This window comes from Alosa sapidissima, chromosome 24 (genome assembly GCF_018492685.1).
Source record: "Alosa sapidissima isolate fAloSap1 chromosome 24, fAloSap1.pri, whole genome shotgun sequence".
Taxonomy (NCBI): Eukaryota; Metazoa; Chordata; class Actinopteri; order Clupeiformes; family Clupeidae; genus Alosa; species Alosa sapidissima.
Genome location: NC_055980.1, coordinates 17,545,114 through 17,572,749, shown reverse-complemented (window position 1 = coordinate 17,572,749; position 27,636 = coordinate 17,545,114). Strand labels below are relative to the sequence as shown.

The 27,636-nt window shown below is 44.7% G+C and overlaps 2 protein-coding genes and 1 long non-coding RNA gene across 3 annotated transcripts in view; 1 reads left to right on the top strand and 2 right to left on the bottom strand.

Moving 5' to 3' along the window:
- LOC121700567 overlaps positions 1 to 27,636 on the bottom strand; it is a 33,248-nt gene that overhangs the window by 2,163 nt on the left and 3,449 nt on the right. The window lies entirely within an intron of this gene.
- On the top strand, positions 1,748 to 17,354 carry LOC121700568. The gene is made up of 3 exons (XR_006027256.1): positions 1,748 to 1,834; positions 4,563 to 4,566; positions 17,344 to 17,354. It is a non-coding gene; the product is annotated as an uncharacterized LOC121700568 (long non-coding RNA).
- LOC121700565 (interferon-induced protein with tetratricopeptide repeats 5-like) lies at positions 1,787 to 7,366 on the bottom strand. Its single transcript, XM_042083624.1, has 2 exons — positions 7,213 to 7,366; positions 1,787 to 3,392 (listed from the first exon to the last, which is right to left on the bottom strand). The coding sequence occupies exons 1-2, from the start codon at positions 7,215 to 7,217 to the stop codon at positions 1,955 to 1,957; spliced, it is 1,443 nt and encodes a 480-aa protein (XP_041939558.1). The 5' UTR covers positions 7,218 to 7,366; the 3' UTR covers positions 1,787 to 1,954.

Here is a 27,636-nt window from a genome sequence, read left to right as displayed (position 1 = left end):
TGGTTTTTACTGCAGGTACGTTAATCTTGTAATATCAATAAGGACCTAGGTAATGTTACCGTTAGCGTTGGTTGAGTGATGGAGGCCCATTTGATTGATTGCATTTGTAGAAAACTATAAATGCGGTTATACCAAGCAAATTGATAGCAGCACTGTTTGTATCTTTCGACTGTCATTTATTGCACGTGCTACAAAATCATTCTGTGCAATGGAAGATTTACCAATGTTACACCGGTCTGATACAGTTTTGCCTATGCATGCGTGAGACTGAGACGCCTGTTTATTTTGTTTTAAGTGCGTGCAGGGTGTGAGAGGGGAATCGATGTGCTTTGATTCCAGCTTGGTAGTTGTAGTCTGTGAAATTAAAAAGCACGTGTGTGTGAAGTATCCAAACAATGACACCTTCATTTCATTATGGCTGCTTTAGCAACACGCCTTAAGCTACTGTGTAGTGGGTCCCATTTAGAAGTGGCTACTTCATTCTCGCTTTCCTTGACTCATGGAGCTGCGTGAATGTTATTACAACTTTTCGCCACGATATGGCATTTTAAGTCCACTTAAGTCCGCTAAAGTCGTAAGCCATTGGTTTCCAAAGGAGATTTTATTTGTGTCGCCAGCATAGCCTATTGACAATTTATGTTGTAAATAGGCCTATAATCCTACCTGTAGCTTAGGGAAGCTAACAGCTTTCTATTAGGATCTAGTTTGTTAGTTACAGTTTTGTCATAACTCCCTAATGCATTTTTGCATTTAGAATAGCCAGAACGTGTATATCTCAATCTGAAAATTAAACAATATCGGGTGCCTATGGACTAGGCTGGGTGAACCCAGCCTGATCTGCCCGCTATTTATTTTTTGATTTCTTAAAAGATTGAGCTTGGTCTGATGAAAGCCAGACTAGCCATGGACCTCAGTTACACAATGCAAGGGAACATGAATCAGCCTATATTTGCACGAACAATAACGGACAAAAGCTCTTCAACTTTGGCCCGTTAAAATGTGTATGAACAGTCTAGCGACGCATTTCATCAAGGCCCATTTGGACATGTCAGTTATTTGCACCACTGGTTAGATGTAAAACAGCATTTCATTTCAGACTACTGTTACTTAATTTGTGCATTAACAATAACGTTTCAGACTGCTGTTACTTAATTTGTGCATTGACAATAAAGTATTACATGAACTAAAGATGACTAAAATCTTATGTAGAAGAAGAAACATTCACAAAAAATCCATCCATCCAAAAATGACCTTTGTTTTTGATAGCTGTTGAAAACGGCATGGAACTGACAGAGATGTTTTTGTTTATAAATACATAAAAAATAAATAAATAAATAACATTATGCTGATACCTTTTGCTTTTCCCAAATACAATGTAGCCTACAGGTGTAAGTGACCTTTCATCAATCCAGTTGCAATGGATGAACTGTGATGACCTGCCCTACTTGTGATTGTTTAGAGATTTTAAAGGTTTTATAACAATGCTACATCTTCTTTGGCTATTCTACAATCTATTCACCTTTTCAGCACCAGTAGGCTACTTTCTGTGCAGCTGCACACACACACTCAGGCATGCCAAACAAGCATACACAAAAGTTTCAAGAGTGGGGGATGGAGTAAAAGATGGAGACAAATTGAAGTGTGATTTATTTTCGCGGAATGGATGTACAGGACTGAGCGGCGGTCATATTTTGTACCGCTATGCGGTACATCTAGTTAACAATGATCTTAGGCATCTTGCATGTTTTTTACTGCAGTAACAGTCTCTAGATTGTTAGGGGTGCAGGTGTGTGTTCCAATCCATGGTGAATGAGTGACATGTAGTGGAGTGCGAGTGCCAGACACCACCTGACTTTGAGATATCACTATATTATATTATCCTATACTTCACTGCCAAACCAGATCCATTCACATCCGTTCAGCATAGCAGTGGTGAGATGTCCATGAAAAAGAGTTACTGCAAAGACAAACGAAGCTCACACAGTGCACTGAGATACTCATCATTGTTAAAATCAAACAGTAGAGCTTTCTCATAGCACTCCAATGCCCGGCACTTCTCTCCCTTTGCCATGTGGACGAATCCCAGAATTCCAAAGGCTTCTCCATCTCTGGGGTCTCTGGCCAGACGTTTCTCAGCCATCTTCTTCAGGGAACGGGCACTCTCCCTCCCCTCAACTGTATCCAGCCCAAGTGTCAAACACTCCTTGTAGTGCTTGGCAGCTAGTGTTTCGGATTTGTTCTGGTACTGCTGGAACTCACCATAGTACAGGTGTACTACCTGCACATTGTCGTGTTTCTCCTTTGCTGCTTTAAAGGTGTCCTGAAACATCTTTTCGGCCCGGGGAATTTCTTTATTCTGACCGTAGTGCAGAGCAAGATCAGCCATGGCTAGTATGAAGTTAGACTTCAGTGTTGTGGCCACTTGCAGGTGATGGATGCACTGTCCGATAAGCTGTTTGACCTCATGACCTTTGCCCCTGGCACCTCCTTTACAGAACAGATCTGTTTTCTTCTTCTTGTAGCACAGAGCTAGCTGATGGTGAAGGAAGCCTGAATTAGGGGTACGGTCCACAGCCCTCTTTAGCAGTGCAATGGACCGGTCTACAGAGCCACCTTGGCGGAAGTATTTCCCGACATAGCGAATCACATGGGGGTTGCGAGAATCCATCTCAAGAGCCTCCTCAATCAGCCTCTCAGCCTCATCGTGCTTTTTGAACACCTTCAGTCTCAGGCCTAGCAACACCATTAGAACAGCATCTTCTGGGCTTATCGCGATGGCTCGTCTGAGTTGCTTTACCGCCAGCGAGTCTTCTAAAGTTGACTTGTTGTTTTCTGTGCGGTATAGAGCGATGCCATAGCCAGCGTTCCACTCACTCTCATCTGGCTCCTGCTCCAAGGCTTTTTCGAAACATTGCTTTGCCCGCTCATAGTACTTGTGAGCGAACTTGAGGTAGGTCCAGGCCTTCTGACCATAGACTTCTGGGTGAAGCACAGTCGGGGACCCAGTGGGGAACTTCTCTTTTATGCTCACCAGCTTTTCCAAGTAACTCTCACACTCCGAGTATGATCCTAGGTGATGGTGTAACCAGGCAAGGTTGCCATAGGTGACAATGAGAAATCGCTCACGATCATCACATTGGTATTCCCTTGTAAACTCTTCTGATTTGACCAGGTTTGTGAGGGCATCATCTGGGAAACCTTGTAGGTACCTGACATAGGCCAAAAAACAATATGATCGGATTGCCCCAGCTTTCTTGCCTACATCCAGCTCTATTTGGTCCTCCAGCCTGGTCTGAAGATCTGACAGGTCTGCACTTTCTTTGGTCAGATCCCAGGTGAAGTGACACTCCAGCTGCTGTAGCTTGGTTTCCAAAGGTATGTCATCAGAAGGACTGAAACGAGATAAGACACCAGCTCTGTGTAATAACACGATCATAGACTTCAGCTTTGAACTGCAATCAATAGCATTTATTTTTGGATTACTTTGTCTGCATGCTTAGTTTTCAGTGCTATGTCAGAATGACTGAAAACAGATAGGACATGAACGTGTAAGCATTTATTAAAATATGTGTCCTAGCTGGCAGAAATCTGTATCATTAGCAAATATGAAATTCCTTCACAGTGTTTGTGAAAGACCGAGGTGGTTATCCCATGTTTCACAGAGGTGTGCCACTGGATGAGGAGATGGTGAGAGATAAGATGGCTGTCCAATACAAACATAGATGTAGAGTTTTACAGTTTTTACTGAATGCTTAAAAACTAACAGTGATTCTTGTAGCACAATAATGCAAATAGCAACACAGAGAGTGGTTGTTGATTGAATAATTGTGCAAAGGTGTTTCACACAGACATTACACAAACAATATCTGATAACTGTGAGTAGATTTTTACCATTTGTTCAACACAGTTAATCCAATAGAGTATTTCTATGATAGCTATACTGTATGTTAAATGCTTTGAAAAAAAGTGTAAAAAATGTGTGAAGCCAATGATAGTGTTAACACAATGGCTACAGATGACTTCTGCTGTTCTAAGGAGGTGAAGATGAAGACAAATTGGATCCCAGTTTCATTAAATGCATCTTAGCAATTGAAGAAAACTGTATTTTTTAATTTTTTAATACATTTATTGTGCAATACCTACAGTAGTGTCCATTTGGTAGCTGGGGTAGCCTAGTGTAGGCTACTTAAGTTTTTTATTGATTTCCAAAGATGCACTTAGTGAAACAGATGCACCTGATCTTTATCTTTGCCCATACAAAAATAGATTTTCATTATTACAGGTTTTACTGAATGCTTAAAAAACTAACAGTGAACAGTGAAGCACAATTTCTGAAAATGTTGACACTTGTAGCCAATTCATTCACCACGTTTGCCAAACTTATTGCCATTCACTGCTTGACACTGAGTTTATATATTTTTTATAGCATATCTTTTTGCAAATCTGCAAACACAACTGACTGGTTTATACCCAGTTTGCAATTTCATAGTACACTTCTAGCAAAACTGTATGTATTTGTGTGAGTTCTGCAAAGCAGCTTGAGCACTATAAATAAGCCACAGGTGAGTACTTGGTCTGGATTACAAAGTAGGATAATATTGGACAGAGAGTCAGGGCCTGTGTCCACCAATTGCGTTTTTGCGGCAACGATGACTATTTTTTACAGAAGCGTTTTGCTGCCACACTAAAAAAAAGGCTCAGTATCACGTAATTACGGGAAAAGTTTCTTGTCATAACAATATCTTTTTCACGTTTTATCAAGATATGTATCACGTTATTACATGAAATGATCGTGTTATTTATGAACGCCGCGCAGCGAAGCAGCATTCATATAGGTTTAGTCAGAGTTTTTTTTCTTCAGCGAATTTTTTTTCTTCAGTAATTTTGTGTCATTGATTCCCGGGACACTGAAAAACCGGGGTAAATGATACTTGTTGGCCATGTACAGTAGCCCCACAATGATGACACAGAACCATTGTTTTTCGCTTTGATCTGTCAATGCTCACTGTGGCTGCAGATGATGACTAGGTCTATGACAACGAACAGGTTGCCCAAAACAACTAGACATTAGTGAGGAGATATTTGCTGAATATTACAAAAAGTTGCATTTGTGATTAAAAATCGCTTAGCATCACTTTAATTTATTCAAAATGCTCTACTGAACTACTAGTAATTTATGAAGAGAATGCATGATTGACCATCAAACAGACAACAGTGGAGAAATAATCTCGAATACGCAAAAACAAACAGCAGTCAACTCTTAAACCACATTTTCCAAACAATGATCACACAGAAGCGCTCTGGCCAAAAGGACACATTTTGTTTGCAAATGTCTCTAATGCTTACAAAACATTAAACGTTAAAAATGAAACAAGTACATTTCCTTTGTGGTCAAATCAGTGTGTGCATTCAATCAATCATTATGTAAAACACAATTTAAAATTTAGTTATCAATATTGGGAGGTTCAATCTCAATTGTTGCAATGACTGTGCTATTTGTTGATAATTTACATAGTTATGTATAATGTATAATATAATATGTGAAAAAAGGCAAATAAGCATTAATTGTATTATTTCCTACCAAGATGTCATTGACATGTAAGGCCTACAGTAAGTAATGGGACTAGTCAACTTCTGTACTGCCTTCTTCATCCAAATATCCAATGCAACTTTCATCATTACTCTACCTGTGCCTCTCGCCTTTGATCTATGCAGAGATGGCATCTTTTTTAGACAAAGAGTGATTGTTGATTGAAGAGTCTTGCAAAGGAGTTTCACACAGAGACATTTCATATCAATAATTATGCAAACAATATCTGATGTGAATATGTTTACCATTTGTACAACACAGTTGAATAGTCTTTCTATGAGAGCTATGTAGAGCTGTATGTTTTGAAAAAAGTGTAAAAAATGTGAAAATTTAAGAAAAACTGTAATTTACTGTGCTAATTACAGCTTGCCCCATCTGTCCAATAGTCTCTCCAGATGTAACTAGGACATTCTCTAGTGCTCTAATTTTTTTTTTCCGATTTCCACAAATGCACTTTGTGAAACTGAAATCCACCTGATCTTCATCGTTGCCTTCTTAGCACAGCAGAAGTTATCGCTCATAAATTTGTGTTAACACTTTTTCATTGTTTTCAGACATTTTCAAATATGGTTCTCATAGAAAGACTGCAGACTCTGACAGATATTACTTGCACAATTATGAACTTCTAAAGTCACTGTGTGAAGCTCCTTTGCACAATGGTTCATTCATTATCCATAAGAGATACCATCTCTGTTCTGTGTTACGATTTGGGATCAAAGAGGCCAAATGCACAAAGAAAAACTATATCGGCTATTTGGTGAACAAGGCAGTACACAAGCTGACAAGTACAGGTGCTATACTGTAGGTCATCGTCATCTTACATCATGCTCTGATATGCTTGTTTTTTTTTTAGCCTAATAGATATGAAAAGAAATCAAGAAATGACACAGGCATGGCAAAAACTACAGCTGAACCTCATTATTCAAACATGTATTTCATTCTCCGTTGTGTACTGATTGATTCAAAGCACACACTAATTTGACCACAACTTATGTTATTTGAAGGAAAGATTTGCTTTTGTTGCATGTTTGTTTAAATGTCACTGTGTCACTCACTGTGCAAAGAAAATGTGCCATTTTGGCTATAGTGCTTCTAGCCAGGCCTAATAATTGTTTTGAAAGGGTGATGTCAGAGTTGACAGAACCAAGGAGGGACTTAGCAAGAACAGCCAAGTACACTTTTGCCAACTGGCAACTGAGCTTTGGTAAAATCATTATACTGGTAATAAGGAACATTTTCATCTATAACATTTTACAGTTAAATGTAGCCTTAACCGCTAACATACACTCTGCCATATAGGTCATATTCGTATGATGACTGATGTCAAACAAAAAGGCCACAACAGAATTCAAAAACTGAACAACATCCCATTAGTTCAACAGTGATTGCAGCTGACAAGTCACAGTCGACTCGTGGGACTGTAATGGGCAGGGGAAATACTAGCCTAGGCCTTGTCAGCGCACGGGATGGAACGCTGTAAGGCTGGAGCGCACGAACTTTTTAATGAATGATAAATCGCAGTGCGAATAGCCTACACGTAGCCTACCATTCCACCCCTGTTGTAAACATTGATTAAAACACTGCTTTTAACTTCACTCTAAAGTAGGTCTATGTATACTCACTTCATCCTGGAAATTCAGTTCGGTAAACGTTGTATCTCCGTTGTGTTGGTTAGCCTACATTCGAAGGACAGGTACTGTATCCTAAACCTTCTACTCCACAAAATTACTTGCACAAAATTGCCAGCCATTCAGTTTCTGGTGTTTGGTGAAATGAAACCGAAACTGTTGCGTTTGAGTGACTAGCTTTCCGCTGTCCTGGTGCCATGTACTTGGGTGCCATGGGGGAGGGCGGGGAATCGGGGTTGTTAATGTATTAGTTTGCCAATAGTGGAAAATTACCAGATCGTATTCTGTCCCTCTTATGTTTGTGATTGAATAGGGTAAACTTCAGTCTGAACTCCATATTCTAAAGCCTACTTAGCCTAGCCTATGTAAATTTGATCGACAGACCCAGAATGGGGACCAGTAATTTAATTTTAAAAAAAAAGGCCTAATCTAAAATCTGTATTCCATAACAAATCAACAACATGAGGTCAAACCTTCATGGATTTGATTAGTAGACTATAAGAGTAAATGCATCAGGGTTTAGGACCAGCTGTAGTCCTCCTAATTCACTTCTGTGTGCACCTGTCGTGGAAAAAAGCACCGACTCTTAACTTTAATTTAGCATTCTGAACAGGGGCGCAGCTACCCATTTTTTGAGGGGTATGCAACAACAATATCCCCCCCCCCCCCCCCACAAACAACTAAAGCAAAACAAAATTTACACTATTACTGTGCATTAGTGTCTATTGAATATGTTTTTAAAGAAATGCTGACAATTTGATGTTTAACTTGATGTTATTCTTGATAAGTATTGATAAATGGTGCATTGCCACTTTAAGAGAGTCTAAACGGTTCTCATAACGTCCTTTTGCCAGCTATTGCTCACAATGGATAAGTCTGATAGGCACTCTAGCCTTGTTTGTTTGCACCACATTGACAACACAATATTAAGTTATTACAAGGAGCCTTCATTATTAGGATATGGAAACATGTAATGAGTTCCTGCTAGCATGACATTTCTGTTTGCAGTTGGCCGTTAAAAGTGCAGTATGAGCATGGTAGCCACCTAGCTATCTGATTGGAATAGGCTATATTTCAATCGGCATTATGCTTAACAAACGCTAGTTAGTTAACATTCATATTTGCAAGCCTCCAAGTACAGACGTCATCACTTTAAATCCTACCTGTTGCCTTTCACCGACCACTTATTTAACTGCTGTTGCATCCCTTGACATGCCATCTCCTTTCCCTCTTTCTTTTTCTATTTTTAGCCGCCAACAGCTTTTTTTGCTGTATCCATCTTTTTCCATAGACGGCAACTCGTAGGCCTATCTGCTTGCCCAGCGCTCACGGCGCCCCCACTCCCTCTTCTATGTCAAAATTCTATGATGGAATCTTATGATAGGGCGCCTCTAGCCTGTTAGTCCTCTAAAATGTTATAAAACATTGAGAAAATGTTGAAATGATTCAGAAACGGACAGCAGTAGCTACATATAGAAAATACCAAATATATTATTTATTTATTTTTTACCATCGCTTTGGCGCCCCCATGGAGCTGCGCCATATGCGCCGCATAAAGCGCATACCCACTTTTTGCGCCACTGATTCTGAAGCTTAAGTAAACACCTCCTTTTTTACTTATGGCCAACCCTGCGGTGTCTGCCCCCTATGTAAACGGCAGACCCTTTTTCAACCAATTAATGTATATTCAATAAATCATATAGGTGGATGAGCTCACTGAGATGCCACAAAAAATATTAAATAATCCCCAGTAGGCCTGTATCGTGTTTGCGCACGTGAATGACATCCTGCTCCAGCCTCTGCCTGGCCTCTGCCTGGCCACCTGGCCACACATGAACTCTTCATGAACTTTATATCACTTGGCTGCTGCCTGACCACACATGACAGCTTCATGAAAATTTACCACACACCAACCATGGTTATTCTACCTGTTGTTGACAAATACAACATGTATCTCATCTCGTTGTTTCTTGCTAGTTTATGTTGTTTGGACATAGTTAGGCTACTTGGGTTGAAATATTACCAAAAAAACTCTATAGGACTGTTTCTATTGGAATCCTATTGGATTTTTTGACAAGGGCCCATTTAAAAAGCTTGGAAATGTGTGTTCACAGTGTTTTTATTCTCCCTCTTGGGTGATAGGGCCTAGGGCCATTACTAACAAGGAGTTTCTAAACCTTTTTAATGCCAAACCAGAATACCAAGGCACCCTGATTTATACAAGGATACAAGGAAGTTTATTGTCACATGCATATAGTTACTGGAAGTCTGGTGTCAGCCTATTTGTGCATTTATGGGGGGGGGGGGGGGGGGGGTAAAAAGTGCAGTAGAAGGGGTTTAGTAGAATCTATAGTTACTGGTTAAAAACTACTGGCCAAGGCTAGTCCAAATGTGTCTGTTTTCAAATTAGAATGTATTAGATGCAGAAATTGTGAAATTATAGGCCATATTTTGCATATTATATCCAAATGCCTATAGCCCATTTAACACTTCCATCTAATATTTTGATATTAGGAATATATAGGTGTTAAAGTAATGCCTGTCTGTGTATTTGTGTACCTATGTGGGAAGTTCACATGGGGATTGTCATGAGCTCTCTCTCTGCCTGGTAACACGTGCTGATTGAAGCCTGATGACCTCCACCTGTTCCTGCTCTGCTCTGCCTCACCCTCGTTACCTACCAGCTGCACTGCATTCACCACTCATCATGCCCTCTATATAAAGCCTTGCTTTTCAGTCCACACTTGTCAGATCGTCTGCAACCAGCACCAGTTACCTGCCTGTTTATTGAAAACGCCTCTGACTCTTTGCCTGTGATCCCGGACCCGCTCGACTACTTCTATGTTCTCCAGCCCCGGTAATCTTGACCTGCCTTCCGTCCCTCTTCTACGAATACCGCCTAGTCCTTGACTGTACTGCTGCTTCGTTTCAATTGCTGTTGTGTGTGTGTTTCCCCCAGGACTTCCCGGATCATCCAGCTCCTGCCTTCGCTGTTCGGCTACTGGGGGAACACACACACGCAGACTCTTGGAACTCCTGTACCCCCCCCGGAACCCCTGAAACCCCCAACCCTTAAATAAACTTGTGAACGTGACGCAATTGTGGTCCTCGTCCTGTTTGGTGTCTGACAGTACGATCTGACCAAACATGGACCCAGCGCACGGTCGAACCAGCATGGAAACCGACGAACCAGAACCACCCACCGCCATGCAACGCCTGGAAGAGACAGAGAGAGAGGTAAACCGCAACACTGCTGACATTGCCTCCCTACTTCAAGCCGGCTTGAGCCAGCGTCAGCAGTTCCAGCAGCAACAGCAACAACTTGCAATGATCATTCAACTTCTCACCAACCTTTCTCCTCTGCCTGCTCCCACCGGCCCAGCCCCAGCCAGCCTGCTCACCGGCCCAGCACCCGAGTCTCCTGCCCAGTCCACTGCTACCGTGGCTGCCGGAGCCCCAGAACCCAGGATCGGCAATCCAGAGCGGTTCAGCGGCGACCCAACCCAGGTACGGGCGTTCCTGACGAGCTGCCGTGTCCAGTTTACCCTGCAACCCAGGACTTTTGCCACTGAAGGGGCGAGGGTCGGTTACGTGATCACTCACCTGACGGGCCGAGCTCGACTCTGGGGAACGGCGGAGTTCGAGCGCCAGACCCCAGCATGTGCAACCTTCAACCTATTCGCAGAGGAGATGCTAAAGGTATTCGATTTGGAATCCACAATAGCCGAGGCATCTCGGATCCTGATGAGTATTCGCCAAGGCAGAAGGACTGTTGCGGATTACTCCATCGACTTTCGAACCGTGGCAAGTCGGAGCTCCTGGAACATGGAAGCATTGGTGGATGCTTTCCTCCACAGCCTGGCGGACTACATAAAGGACGAGCTGGTTTCCCATGATCAACCCCCCACTCTTGATGAAGCCATTGCTCTGGCTGTCCGCATCGACCGCAGGATCCAGGCCCGCCGTCATGAGAGAGGGCGCCAGAGTCCATCCACCAGCACACGGAGTGTCCCAACTGCCCTTCTGTCCGCACCTGCCACACCATCTAGCCAGCCGGACCAGTCTGAACCGATGGAGATCGGCCGCACCTCCCTAACCCCTGCAGAGCGCCAGCGACGCATCACCTCCAACTTGTGCCTGTACTGTGGTGGTGATGGTCATCGAGTCGCCACCTGTCCAGCAAAAGCCGGAGCTCACCAGATGTAGGAGGAATCCGGATGAGCTCAATGAACATTCAGCCCTCCATCAGCCGTAAACCCCTCATCCAAGTCTGTCTTCACCTGTCTGATTCCACCCACACCCTGGCAGCCCTGGTGGACTCTGGCGCAGAAGCAAACATTATTGACACAGGACTTGCTCGTCAGCTGGGCTTGGAAAGCCATCGCTTGTCCACTCCTGTTCCAGCCCGGGCCCTGGACGGTCACGCAATTGGCACAGTTACCAGCATCACAGCCCCCATATCAATGATGGTGTCAGGAAACCACCGAGAGACCATCCGCTTCCACCTGCTCAGCTCTCCAGGCCAACCCCTAATCCTGGGCTACCCTTGGCTCCGTCTCCACAATCCTCACCTCGATTGGGCCTCCGGAACTGTGAAAGAGTGGGGAAATGCCTGCCACCTGACCTGTTTGCGTGCTGCCTCGCTGCCCCCCGGCTCAGTACCCCCCAGCATTGCCCACGACATTTCTAATGTCCCTGAATGTTACCATGGCCTCCGAGAGGTGTTCAACAAGACCAAAGCCACATCTCTGCCCCCACACCGTCCGTACGACTGTGCCATTGATCTCCTCCCTGGGACTGCTCCACCCAAAGGTCACCTCTACTCACTATCCCCTCCTGAAAGAAAAACTATGGAGGATTACATCAGGGACTCCCTGGCAGCTGGACTCATCCGCCCGTCTTCCTCTCCTGCTGGTGCCGGGTTCTTCTTTGTGGGAAAGAAAGATGGTTCTCTTCGCCCCTGCATTGATTATCGAGGTCTGAATGATGTCACAGTGAAGAACCGGTACCCTCTGCCTTTACTCACCTCTGCTTTTGAATTGCTCCAGGGATCCACTATTTTCACCAAACTGGACCTTAGAAATGCTTACCACCTAGTGCGAGTAAGGGAGGGTGACGAGTGGAAGACAGCATTCAACACCCACACCGGCCATTATGAGTACCTGGTAATGCCATTTGGCCTCACCAACGCCCCAGCGGTATTCCAGGCGCTGGTGAATGATGTGCTGCGGGACATGCTGAATAAATTCGTCTTCGTGTACCTGGACGACATCTTAATTTTCTCCAGAACTCTGTCCGAACACACCCGTCATGTCCAGCTGGTTCTTCGACGGCTCCTGGAGAACTCTCTCTATGTCAAGGCGGAGAAATGCGAGTTCCATGCTCAGACTGTGTCATTCCTGGGATACATCGTCGCTGAAGGCAATATCCAGATGGACCCCGCAAAGGTCTCGGCAGTTACCTCCTGGCCAGTTCCGGGGAATAGGAAGAAGCTGCAGCAATTCCTCGGTTTTGCCAATTTCTACCGGAAATTCATCCGGAACTACAGCTCCGTCGCCGCTCCCCTCACAGCTCTGACCAGCATCAAACACCCCTTTTCCTGGACCCCAGAGGCCAACACAGCCTTTCATACCCTCAAGGCCCGGTTCACCACTGCCCCCATCCTCCAGATGCCGGATTCAGACCGGCAGTTCGTTGTCGAGGTGGATGCCTCAGACGTGGGAGTCGGGGCCATACTCTCTCAACGGGCAGAGGAGGACAACAAGTTGCACCCCTGTGCATTTTTCTCTCGCCGGCTTTCACCTGCAGAGCGCAATTATGATGTTGGAAACCGTGAGCTGTTGGCTGTCAAGCTTGCCCTGGAGGAGTGGCGTCACTGGCTGAAGGGGTCCACAGTTCCGTTCCTGGTCTGGACCGATCACAAAAACCTCGAATACATCCGCAATGCCAAACGTCTTAACCCCAGACAGTCCCGCTGGGCCTTGTTTTTCACCAGATTCAACTTCACCCTGTCATACCGCCCAGGTTCTCGGAACACCAAGCCGGACGCTCTCTCCCGTCAGTTTCATAAGGATGACGCCCCTTCCCAGGAACCTGCATCAATTCTGCCCGATCCCTGCGTCGTAGCTGCCCTGACCTGGGATATCGAGGAGGAAATTCAAGAGGCCCTCCGTGACCATCCCAGTCCCAGTGCATGCCCAGACGGTCGTCTCTTCGTCCCAGATAATTTGAGGTCCCGGGTCATACAGTGGGGACACAACTCCCGCCTTGCCTGCCACCCGGGCTCCGCCCGCACCTGCCATCTCCTTGCCCAGCGCTTTTGGTGGTCGTCTTTGAGAAGGGATGTCCGAGAATTCGTCCGTGCCTGCCCCACCTGCAATCAGAACAAGTCCTCCACTCGGCCCCCCGCTGGTTTACTCCAGCCCTTGCCTGTGCCCACACGACCCTGGTCCCACGTCTCCTTGGACTTTGTAACTGGCCTCCCACCATCAGGTGGGATGACTGTCATTCTCACTGTGGTTGACCGGTTTAGCAAGATGGCACACTTCATTCCCCTCCCTAAACTGCCATCTGCCAGAGAGACTGCCCAGGCTGTTCTTGATCATGTCTTCCGTCTACACGGGCTGCCCAGGGATGTTGTCTCTGACCGAGGCCCGCAATTTACCTCTACATTCTGGAAGGAGTTCTGCCGTCTTCTAGGGGCCACAGTGAGTCTCACCTCTGGGTTCCACCCCCAGTCCAATGGTCAATCCGAGCGGGCAAACCAGGAGCTGGAGAAGGCGCTGCGGTGCATGGTTTCTCGCAAACCCCAGGCTTGGGCACAACAACTGATGTGGATAGAGTATGCTCACAACTCCCTCACCTGCTCTGCCACTGGTATGTCACCTTTCCAGTGTGTGTATGGCTACCAGCCCCCCCTGTTCCCCAGCCAGGAAGGAGATGTGTCCTGCCCGTCTGCCCTCGCCTATGCCCGCCGTTGCCGTCGTACCTGGTCACAAGCTCGTGCCACGCTACTCAAGTCAGCTGTCAGCTATGCCACTGGGGCTAACCGCCGAAGATCGCCGGCACCCGCCTACCGTGTTGGCCAGAAGGTGTGGCTGTCAGCCAAGGATCTCCCACTGCGGGTGGAATCGCGTAAACTGGCACCTCGATTCCTCGGCCCGTTCCCTATCCAGAGGGTCATCAGCCCAACCGCAGTCCGGCTCCAGTTGCCAACCTCCATGAGGGTGCACCCTACTTTCCATGTTTCGAAAGTCAAGCCGACGCATGAAAGCCCGCTGGTCCCCGTGCCGCTTCCTCCTCCTCCTCCTCGCCTCGTTGACGGTGGGCTGGTGTACACCGTTCGACGCCTGCTTCGGTCCAGACGGCGAGGTAGGGGCCTCCAGTATCTCGTCGACTGGGAGGGCTATGGACCTGAGGAGAGAACCTGGGTGCCAGCCAGTCGGATTGTGGACCGGACACTCATCGCCGACTTCCACCGTCTGCATCCTGATCAACCTGCAATCCGTAGGGGCCGCCCCAGAGGGGTCCCTAACCGTCCTGCCCGCCCGGCTTCCTGTCATGTGCCTGACCCTGTCTCGGTACCTGTCCCGTCTTCTGTCCACGACCCTCCAGCTCCCTCCGAGGATGAGGATGTTCACTCGGACCGCTCGGAGGAATTCTAGCCCTCCACCGGCTCCCCTCCGCCCTCCCGACGTGGTGTCACTCTTGGGGACTTCTGGGGCCGTCCCTTAGGGGGGGGGTTCTGTCATGAGCTCTCTCTCTGCCTGGTAACACGTGCTGATTGAAGCCTGATGACCTCCACCTGTTCCTGCTCTGCTCTGCCTCACCCTCGTTACCTACCAGCTGCACTGCATTCACCACTCATCATGCCCTCTATATAAAGCCTTGCTTTTCAGTCCACACTTGTCAGATCGTCTGCAACCAGCACCAGTTACCTGCCTGTTTATTGAAAACGCCTCTGACTCTTTGCCTGTGATCCCGGACCCGCTCGACTACTTCTATGTTCTCCAGCCCCGGTAATCTTGACCTGCCTTCCGTCCCTCTTCTACGAATACCGCCTAGTCCTTGACTGTACTGCTGCTTCGTTTCAATTGCTGTTGTGTGTGTGTTTCCCCCAGGACTTCCCGGATCATCCAGCTCCTGCCTTCGCTGTTCGGCTACTGGGGGAACACACACACGCAGACTCTTGGAACTCCTGTACCCCCCCCGGAACCCCTGAAACCCCCAACCCTTAAATAAACTTGTGAACGTGACGCAATTGTGGTCCTCGTCCTGTTTGGTGTCTGACAGGGATTATCACATGATCATATTGATGATCATATAAATTAGTTATTGACTTAATTTTGAAAATCACAATCACTTTTAATGCATGTGTAGAATAATCAATGGATTAGAAAAAAAAACAGAATACGATTGCACATGGCCAAAACATTGAAGAGCAATATAAGCCTGAGAAATATTCAGTGATCCAGAGCTGGACCATTTATTTATTGTATTGCGTAAATTGTGATGGCTAAATTGTGGTATAATTGAGTTAATGTAATCAGTTAGGCTACCAACATGTTCAACCAGCAGGCATTTGGCAGACTTGGTACAAGACTGTCGGTTTATTGAAAACAGTGGTATTTCACACAACGTGTCAGTGCCATTAAAAGAATAAGTACTCTTTTGATCCGGAAATTTAGTCTCTGCATTTAATATGTGAAATAGTGAAACACACCCAGCACACAGTGAACACACAGTGAGATGAAGCACATATTAATCGCGACGCAGTGAGCTGCCTGCTACAGCGGTGCTCGGGGAGCAGCGTGGGGTTATGTGCCTTGCTCAAGGGCACTTCAGCCGTTCCTACTGGTCGGGGTTCGAACCGGCAACCCTCCTTCCAAAGCACTAACCAGTAGGCCACAGCTCCCCCCAAGAATGACCAAACTTAACATTGTTGATAACAGCTGTTCATCGCTCTGAGGCATTGTTAGTTAAAAAAAAAAAACTTCTCATGGGAATACACAATAGGTATCTATCTAGTCAAAGTATTGACATTACACTAAGGATTAAGATTCAATTAACATAGATGAACCCCTGGGCTAACGTAAGAAAATGTAAATAAAGTCATTTTCAATAGTTCAGGAGGTTGAATGCTCAGACACATTCCCTCATAGCAGTATAGGTTGGATCCTCACATGTTGCCAGCTTTGTTCAGGTGACAGTGGGCTCGCTGAAGCAGGTGATGGCATCCTGACTAACCATCTCGGAGGCATCAGGCAAACTGCAGCAGATCCAAGGAGGTGGTCAGCTGAGGTCTGTGGTGGGCCAGAACCAGTCGCTGTCCTGGACTTCAATTTCATGAAGTGTGATATGAAGGACAAGTAAACGCTGTAGAGTACGGCAAGTGTGTTTGTGAGTTGTTGTGTGTTTCATGCCGACTTTGACCACTTTTCTTTTTCCCTCTCTCAGGTGGTTGAAGAGGCACCGTAAGCGGTAGCGGTCAGTGCTACATGTTCGCCTTGCGCATGGAGGGTCTGTTCTGTTTCTTCATCCCCCTCCTCCGCACCTTCACCCTCCTGCTCTGCACAGTTCTGTCTGGTCTGTACAGTCCTTGAATTTCCTCTTGGGGATTAATAAAGTATCTATCTATCTATCTATCTATCTATCTATCTATCTGGTCACCATTCAAAACCTGTGTGCAGGACATAGGTAGTCTTCTAAAACGCAGTTGGCTTTCCGTAGTGTTGCCTTGTCGTGCAGTGATATCAGAAACTCCTTAGTGCACCAATCAGAGGTGAGGGTCAACAAGGTTGTTCGATGATCACAGCAAAATGCAGCATGGAAAAGATGCTGTTCTAAGACTTAGATATTGTTTTCACGTCTTTTTACCAGAAGTGACCACCAACAGTCATTAAGTAATAACAGAAGAGGACAAAAAGACATTATAGATGACTCATCCAGTTAGATAACAGGACCTGCTGGGAATCTAAGAAATGACACTGGTAAATGACTGACAGATGGTTCCAGGGAAATGCGACCGCTGCTGTTTACCAATTACTCTGCCTGATACAACTACGCATTTTTTGTATGGAGTGGAGCAGGGAAGGCATTTGGTTACAGTGTACCTGGGCATCAGAGTTCAGTGTTAACGTTTAGAGCCACCTCACATACTTTATTTAATCACAAATCAGGCATTATATCAATGGTAATTACAGTTGCTCATTGCACTTTTGATGAGGGACAACATGTCCGAAACGCCATGCTAAATAAATCCACGTTTGGAAGCTTCAATCAGTGTGCGGACCTTTATTATTTCTTCTCAATTACAGTACAATAAAATCTATCTCTATGTATTACAGTGATGACTGAGATGAGAAAGAAAGTTCAGAATGTCAAATCATTGTCAGGTGTGTAAAAACACAAAATGTGATAAGGCTTGCACTACTAAAATGTATTAGCAAATCGTTTTTTGTCTTTTCCAAGTTCCAGTATGTTTACTTCTAACTGTAAAACGTTTAACTGTATAATTTCTCAAACATAAGATTATATTCTATCATGAAATCAAATGCATGTAATACTAAACCTTAGTGGATTTGCTAACCACCTGCTTGAACACTCAAATCCCCTCACAATTTATCAAATTGAATGATTTCTCAAGAACTAGGCCATGTATGGCCACATTAAAAAAAAATGTTTGTGTCTATCGGAATGAAAAACAATAAATAAATTAAATGAATCAAAATCACTTTTGATGCACACGTCGGTCAAAAAAGCACTTTTATTTCATTTTGATCAGCATTTTTATCAGCTTCAAAAGTCCTACAGAAGACAGCAGTAAGCAATCACACAACAAGAATTTAAAGGGAAAGCTAGAATATACTGTAATCTTCCTGAAATGTAATGGCCAGACTAAAAAAATCCAAATTCATCCAAAGTCACAGACAGAAAGAGGGCAGTGTTGCACTTTTCTGGAGTGGGCACAAACTTTATAAAATGACACTGACAAGTTATTGTGCAAATTTTATTATGGACTTTAGGTTTCTATAAAACATACTTAGCAAATCTTTCTAGCAAAACTATTTAAATTCTTTTGAAGTGAAGAATGATTGCAATTGTCATCTTAATGCTACAAGCATCGTTCACATCGCTACAAGCATGAGCACCTTCCCTTTCATTGTGTTCCATTCTGTGTTTTTACAATCATTAACCTATACTTAAAATACTTTTTCTGGCATCCTTCAGTCCAGACATGGACTGCATCTTGAAAGGCTGATTCGTGAATTTGGTGTTCTTTTTGTTGGTCTTGTGGTGGCTTCCGCACCATGACAACCATGAATAAGGAAAACAAAAAAAGCAGTTTTGAAAGTGAATACTTGCGTTTGAAGAGAAAACACTTTAATTAAAGTGGGGGCCGCGACGGGGTGCCAGGGGGGCCTCAGCAAGTTGGAAGGAAAAATAAAAGTGACAAATAAATACATTTGAAAATTTTAAAATATACCTATTGTAATATTTGCACACCGGCTAAATACTTTAATGCTATTATTGTAAATAGCAATAACTGAGGCGCATATGGTGACTGGTAGTTTATTCCGCCATTCAGATCACACGCAAATCTCGCGTGAGTACCGTGAGAGTGCCCTGGGGCTACGGTGTCCCTTAGGGGACATACAGTCAGGATGTTACATCTCCCTTCTTAAATGGCATCTCATAAACACACACTATTCATTTTGTAAATGGAACTCTTGTGCTTACAAACACTTAAAACATATGACATTCAATAACTTCATGAACAAGCTGTGCTTACAAACACTTAAAACATATGGCATTCAATAACTTCATGAGCAAGGTGATTGTGCTTAAGGCACTCACAAGGAGTCTGAAAAGTACATTCTTTGGTCTTTGGTCATTAGTGCATTATGTAAACAAATATGCAGTAGACATAAGGTAGATTCGGTAGTGTTCTAGTTAAGGAGTGAAGTGTAACTTTCTTCTAAGACTCAGGTCACAGGTAAGTATACTCAGGTAGGTGAATTCATTTTTCCAAGTAACAGGTACAGTAAACCAGGTGGATTCAGGTAAGTGAACACATTTTCAGGTAACAGGTAAGTGATTACATTTCTCTTTTTTTTTTTTTTTTTAAATTTTAAGTAATAGGTACAGTAAACCAGGTGGATTCAGGTAAGTGAACACATTGTTTTGGTAACAGGTAAGTGATTACATTTCTCTTTTTTTTTTTTTTTTTTTTAATTTTAGGGCAGCGATCCGCCTACACCCTTTACATTACAGGTCGAGAGTTAGCTTTGGTGTGGAGATGCGTCCAGACCTTGTCATGTAACCAGGCTGCTGTTGGTCTGTGGGTCGCAGGTGGTTGGCAGGTGCAGGGTGAGGGGGCTGTGTGTTGTTGTGCGTGTCTGCGTGTTGCATACCTGTATGTTGTGTGTCCCTGGTGTCTGGGGCGTCTCTGGGGTTGGCACGGAGGTGCCAGCGGTTTCTCCGCAAAGTCTGTCCGTCTCCTGTCTGTACGTGGTAGCTTCTGTGTGTGTGTGCATGTTTTGTTACCGTTGCGGGTCTCCATGATCTGTCTTCCTGGCGAATGAGGACAGGTGTGCCAACAGGTAAGTGAGGCAGTAGCTTGGTGCCTCTGTTGAAGTACACTTGTTGACGATGTTGACATGCTTGTCGCCTATCTTGGACCGCTGTCTGGGATACAACCTGTGGCTGCAGTCGCCTGCTGGTAACTGGGAGTATGGAGCGTAGACGTCGACTCATCAGAAGCTGTGCAGGTGATCGGAGGTTGTCCACTGGAGTGTTCCTGTATTCCAGCAGAGCGAGGTAGGGGTCTTTGTTTGAAGCTTTTGCTTTGTCCAGCCTGCGCTTTGCTGTCTGGACAGTCTTTTTGGCGAGGCCGTTGCTCTGGGGGTAACGTGGACTTGTGGTGGTGTGGGTGAAACCCAACGCGTCGGCGAAGCGGCGGAAGGTCTCTCGCTCTGTGTTTACTTTTCTCGACGCCCATGTGTCCGGTGTGTATGCGCTGAATCATGTCTCCTCTCAGACTCAGGGGGACTATTATCTTCTCACCTTTGCAAAGTATGCCTTCCATCTCAGAAATCTCATCCCGGTGGTTCCAGTATTCCTGGATGCAGGGCGGGCATTTCTTCCTCTCGTCAGGCCATCCGTGCTGTGTGGCTCTTTTCAGCGCAGTGAGCTGTGGATCACGTGCTGTAGCGTCTTTGATCTCCAGTAGTCTGCTATCACTCACTGGCATGGTGCTCATGAGTGTGTGTACCTGTGCTTCCATGGTCTCCATGAGGCTGCGGTCATGGTGCTCAATAGACTTCCGGGACAACGTGTCAGCAACCGGAATGTCCTTACCAGGGCGGTGGATGATGTGGATGTCATATTTCTGAAGCTGTAGTATCATCCTCTGTAGCCGCGGTGGTGCTGCAGCCAGCGGTTTTCAGAGGATCGCCTCTAGCGGTTTGTGATCAGACACTACAATCACCCTCCGTCCATACATGTATTCGTGGAACCGCTTGCAGCCGAACAGCACTGCATACAGATCTTTTTCTATCTGTGCATACTTCACTTCGGTACTGTTGAGTGACTTGGAAGCATATGGGCTTTTCATCCTGGTGCATGACGGCCACATTTTGAAGCATCTACCTGGAGTCTCAGTTGTTTGTGAGGGTCAAAGTACGCTAGCACGGGGTGATTTGTTATCAGTTCTTTAATCTGCGTGAACGTTTTGTCGTGTTTTTTTGTCCCATATGAACTCGCTGTCTTGCTTTAATAGTTGACGCAGTGGTGCATTTACCTCAGAGAGACGTGGTGCTAACTGGGCCAGATAGTTGATCATTCCGAGGATGGTCTCTAACTCCCCTCTGCTTGTGGGCGGCTGCATTTCTTTAATCGCCTTCACCTTCACCGGGTCTGGCTTGACGCCCTCGCTTGAGAGCGTATGCCCGAAGTAGCTGACCTCTTGCACGCATATCTGACACTTGTCAGGGTTCAGCCTTAAACGTTCCACATACTCGACGCACCCGATTGGTAGCGCGACAATGTGACGTCACAGAAGCGCCGTAACCATTTATGGTCTCGCGCGTCGTGGTCACGACACTAGTTGCAATATTCTCCTGAACAGAGGTGTCGCTGTTGTGAAAAGATTAACGCTAACTACGTTACACAGCAGAAGAAGCTGCATTAAGAAACACTAGTAGCAGAGAATGTAAACGGGCTCTGCTATTATCTAGCCTCTGTGATGGTACTTCAGACTTTGGTTGCTACTATTCACAACTACCACCATCATTATCATCTAGTTTCCAAGGTGTGCGCACAGGTAGATAGATAGATGGATATATAGATAGATAATTTAGTCATCCCAAATTTAATAATTTAAACAGTTTAGTTAGCTGGCTAGCTAGCTAGCAGCTGGATGAGTTTGTGCAATTTCCTGAAGTGGAAAGAGATTTTGTTCAGGCCTTAATAGATATCCTTTGTTTGAAAATAAATCGTTTCTATTCTTTCGTCTTAATTCCATGTGTTGCAACTCTCGCTGGTAACTTTGTTAACTTATCCAGCAAACTATTAAAAATTCACGACTGTAACAAAACACTGCAACTCTCGCTTGCCCTCGAACTAGTCCATCTTCCTGTTTCCGCTTTGTCGCGCTCGTCTGAAAAAAAATGAGTGGTGCGCTACCTCGCGCTACCTGGCTAAAATTCTGGCGCGCCAGCAAGATTTACGTCATTTTGACGTCACGGTGTCGCGCTACCGGTCGGGTGCGTCGAGTATGTAGAAGCCCTTACTCCTCTCTCTCTCGTGCGTCTCAGCATGGCTCTGAGGTTGTTGTCGTGCTCAAGCTTTGTTTTGCCAAAAACAAGGATGTCATCAACTATGGCAGCTACACCTGGGAGGCCTTCGTACGTTTCGTCTACCCGTCTTTGAAATTCGTCCTGGGCGGAATGTTAGCAACGAAGACTGTTTACTTAACTTGATGGCCCAGTAGCCAGACCTGGCGTCTAGGACGCTGAAGTACCTTGCTCCAGCGAGCTTTGTCGTTACATCCTCCAGCGTCGGCAGCGGGTAGTGGGGCCTCTGGATGGCCTTGTTGAGGGCCCTGGGGTCCAGGCAGACCCTCAGCTTGCCGGTCTGGGGCTTTTCCACAACTACGAGGGCGTTGACCCACTCTGTGGGCTCAGTCATTTTACGGATCACGTTGCACTCCTCCATCTTATCCAGCTCTCGCTTCAGCCTCTCCCGTAAAGCTAGTGGTACTCTTCGTGGGGGGTATACTACTGGCGCTGCATGCGGGTCGATGTGGAGGTTGCACTCACCAGGGAACTCACCTATGCCTTGGAAGACGTCGGCGTATTCCTGGAGAAGGCTGTCTGTGTGTGTGCTCGCCGGTTCCAGTCCATTTTCACCCATGGCCAGTATCAGCTTGATGAGCTTTAGGTCCACACTCGCTCTCATTCTCAGGATTGGAGGTGCTTTGGTGTCGACCACTTAGAAGTCAAGCGTGATGGAGGTGTTCTTGTGCTTGCATTTTAAACGACAGATGCCCTTCACTTTGAGGAACTCTCCTCCATAACTGGTGAGTTTTTGAGTAGCTGGTTTCAAAGCAGTATTGCTTAACAGTCTATCGTGTGTACGGGTATTACGTTGGTCTGAGCACCAGTGTCTATTTTAAATTTGACTTTTGACTTGTGAATTCCGACTTCAATTTCGGCATAAGCCTGTTCGTTCTGTTCTCCTGTGTGTTCAGTTGTAAGTCCATCAATAAACAGTTCTGTATGTTCGTTGTCCGAGTCTTCTTCTACTGTGTGAATGGCTTTCCTTGTATACGTGTTTGTGTGTGTATGTTGCTTCGATTTACAAACCTTTGCAAAGTGATTTAATTTTCTGCACTTCATGCATTGTTTGCCTTTTGCTGGGCAGCTCCCATCTTTAGTGGTGTGCTGGCCTCCGCAACGGTCACATACACGGTCTTTGTTACTGTCTTTGTGTGCTGTGGATAACTCTCTCGGCTTTGCTTTGTAGCTCGTGTGTGTTTGTTTGTGTTCGTAGTCTGTGTGTGTTCGCCTGGGTTCCCGTCTTCTGCCTATGGCATGTATCGCGTCGTTATTGAGGTCCTTGCCTCCGATCATCTCCTTGAGCTGCGTTTGCGCTAGCTCGTGAGAACGTGTGATGTCAATAGAGCTGCACAGTCCATTTCAATTCAATGCAATTTCTCCATTGACAATTGCGGTATAAGCCATAAAAACTTAACTGCACGTGGTAGACTTAAAACCAGCTACGGCTGTACTAAGTGATTGTATATGCTCCTATAGACACCAAGAGTTCATGGGGCACTAACCTTGTTTTGAGATAAATGCCTTTTATTCGCAATCTCTTGGATAAGTACTTCATTGCCCACAATCCTGAACAATCCCACAATCCCACAGTGATGCCTCTGATTGGTGGAATGGTCATAGTTTGAAACTTTCTCAGCGAAAAATATTGACAAAGATGGCGGAGTCTTTTACTGCCTATGGCGAAAATCTTAATGTGATTAAAAACTTTCTTGACGAATATTGGTACTTGTATCAACAAGGATTGGGGTTTATACATCACACGAACTTAGTCAGGGCCAATACACTATCAAATAGACCACTGTAAATGTTAGTTTAAACACACAAACTTTTCAGGTAGCCGACAGGCTAACCTTTAGCATTTTCGACATTGTATGTCATTACATAATGCAGCTAACATTAGCCTACATGCTGCAACACAGGTATGAAATATATTATGTAGGGATGCACGATATATCGGCGGCCGATATATTATTAGCCGATAAGTGAAAAAATGAAAATATTATTATCGGACCGATAACAGAATTCTGGCCGATAATTTGCGCCGATATTTTTTAAAGTCCTAATTTAGGCCTACGTAAGGTCCGTCCTGCTACACTGAGCTACTTGAGCTTGGTTGGCTATAATTTTTTCTTCAATATAATGTTAGCGGTGTGAATGTATTTCACCACTCTAAAAAAATCTGTGGATATGCGTTCATTTGGGAATCTGTGCATCTCAAAATCCTCTCGTGAATGATCCGCCATTTAACCTTAACAGAGCGGAGCTCAGCCCTATCTAGAGCCGTCTTGTGCTGGTGTGTTTGCACTTTACCGCGCTGGTCGGGGAAACAAATAAACAAACTCGTTAGTGGGACGAGTACATAAGTAGGCCTAGTTCTAAGTTGTGTTTTAGTATTATATTTGCATTACTTTAGCTTGGGTTTTGTATTATTATCTAGAAATATGCTAACCATTCGTGCTTCAGTTCTAGACAGGTCATCATAATAATAAGTTATTAAAACCTTCGGGGCTAACGCCTTTCATTTCTGCTGCAGCAGGTTGTGCGCAACAGAGTAGACGGACATAAGATACAGTCTGAGGAGTTGCAGCTTTATTCAGTTACCCGCAGTTGAAACTAAACCTAAGTTTCCCTCACAAACTCTGATTTGGTCGCTATACTGTAGCTTATTCCAAGCTGAGCCGTTTATGAGCGTTTAGTCCTAACTGAAAATGATTCAAACTCTCTAGCCACTCACTCGCAATTCACTGACGACAGGTTCACTTAAAGGAGCCACACATACTGTAGGGCTAGGCTACTGTTATGTTGTTGACTGCCATACTATTGAGGACTATTATGAGTTCTGTCCATCATTTGGTGGTAGGTAAAATTACTGCAATAAAATTATGCTTATTAAATGCTTTCCCCAAATCACTTTTCACAATTTTTTTTCAAGAGTAATATTATCGTATCGGTATCGGCCACAACAAACCAATAAATATCGGTTATCGTTATCGGCCCTAAAATTCCATATCGGTGCATCTCTAATATTATGTTTTAGTGAGTGTTCAAAGGGGTGAAAGCCACTTCAAATCGGGTCACATTATTGACTGTTGTGTGTCCGAGAGTCAGTTTGTGGGTTTTGTAAGGGCCAGCATGAGGGACAAGACCTACAAAGTTGTGGTGAGTTAAGCAGGGAGGTTGGTAACGTTAATGCTGCTAGCAGTGCTAGTTAACATTAGCTAGGCTACTGTAGCCTTCATACTGTTGGATTCATATCAATCATTAACCTAGGAATACTTTGTGCATTTAATGAACATTTTGTGTAATAATTCACGGCAAATTAATAAACTGAATATGGTGGTCCAAGAGCAGACCATGCACCAGTCCATGCATCAGCCCGACTGAGCAGTGATGACAGCATAGGATGAGTCAGGTAACGTTACGAAGCACTGCCGTTAACGTTAACCGCTTTCACACACACACACACACGATATAAAATACACGATGATAAATATAAAATTCAATATCAAAACACTATTATTTACACGATTACTCCTGAAATAACTGCTATTAACTGCACATTCACTATATAAAAATCACTGTTTGGAGGAAAGGGTTCGCGTGCTGTCGCCGGTTGGAGATGGCCAAATAAATCGCGTCGATTTTGCCTATATTATTCAGTGAGGCGCGGTGGTTTATGGGATGAGTAGTTCCTTCACTCGGAAATGAAAATATGTACACAGTCTTGTACCTTTGACTTTTTTTTTGGATTTTCTCTTCGTTTTTTCACTCAAAATGATATGTTGTATGCTTATGAGTTATGCCGTAGCTGGTTAGCCTAAGACATGCTGTAAAACTCTTTAGATACGGATTTTTCCAAACGTCAATGGGACAAATGAATGGGAATCTTACATCCTAACCGCATTTTGGCTGTGGGCGGGACTGTTAGCTCCGTGCCATGGATAAGTAGTTTTTCCCGCACTCGCGGTGAGTTTGTTGCGAAAACGATGCGGTCTCGCACCATCTCCTCACTATTGGGATACCCACAGTCTTTGACTAACAACTTTAAGTCGGTGACGAACTGTTCGAACGTTTCCCCGGTCCCTTGCATTTTCTCATGAAAACGATACCTTGCATATATCGGATTTGACTTTGGTGTGAGATATTCATTGTACTTATCGTAATATGTTTTGAGTTTTTTGGTGTCCTCAGTGTCCAGTGTCCATGTGTTATAAATGTCCCGTCCTTTCTCTCCAATCCATAAGAGAAGGTAGCTGCACTTGTCTTGTTCGCGTTTCTCACGCAGGGGTCCGGAGAACATCAGCTCCGCGTGCTGTTTGAAACGTCGCCACGCTTCAGGCAAGTTCGGTGAATCCCAGTCCATCTTAGGTGCTGGAACGCCGAAACTGTCCATCTTAAATGAAGGGTACTTATTCGAGCCTCTACTCTGACACCATGTAATATTTGCACACCGGCTAAATACTTTAACGCTATTAAATAGCAATAACTGAGACTCATACGGCACTGGTGACTGGTAGTTTATTCCACCATTCAGATCACACGCAAATCTCGCGTGAGTACCGTGAGAGTGCCCTGGGGCTACGGTGTCCCTTAGGGGACATACAGTCAGGATGTTACACCTATTACTATGACGATTGTTATACAATGCCATTATAATAATGTGTCGCATATCTGAACATTATATTTTCTATGATAATGACTGGGAATAATAGTAGATTGATACAATCTACAATCAATACAATTTTTACACACTGTATGCTCCATCGCAAAGTGCAAAGTGGCTAAAATAAGTATTAGGATTAGCGTAATGTATTTTTATATTTGCCGTAGTATTGTCGATAAATTTAATGACACATGAAGGGGGTCCTTGGCCAGAACCTAGTGGTATTTGGGGGGCCTTGTCGTGGAAAAGGTTGGGAACCCCTGGTTTAGAGAAATATCATGTATGTGTATCCATTCATTCAGCCTTTCTTCTTAATGTGACATGAGAGCAGAATTACTGCAAAGACAACTGTTCAAGTTCAGAAAGGGCATTGAGATACTCCTCGATGTTTTGATCAAATTCCAGGGCTTTCTCGTAGTACTCAATGGCCTCACTTTTCTTCCCCTTTGCCTTATGGATGAATCCCAAGATCCCAAGAGCCTCTCCATCACTGGGATCCCTGTTGAGGCAATTTGATGCAATTTTCTTCAGCTGGTAGGCACTCTGCTTCCCAAAATGTGTGTCTTGCCCAAGTCTCATACACTCTGTGTAGTGGTGGACAGCCTGTGTCTCAGATTTGTTTTGGTAATGGTGTAATTCGCCACAGAAATGGTTAGTTAGTTAGTTAGTTCGTTTATTTGTCCTTACATAGGAAATTTGTTTTCACATACCGTACAAGCCTCACAAACATGAAATACATAGGTACACACAGCTACGGTGCTTCACCCACCACCCTGTCACCACATACCCCACCCACATAGATGTTAACAGCATATGTACAGCACATATATCACAACAGCACATATACAGCACATATACATCACATTACACAGATACAAACAGGAAAACCATCACCAGTTGGCATTACAGAGGAAT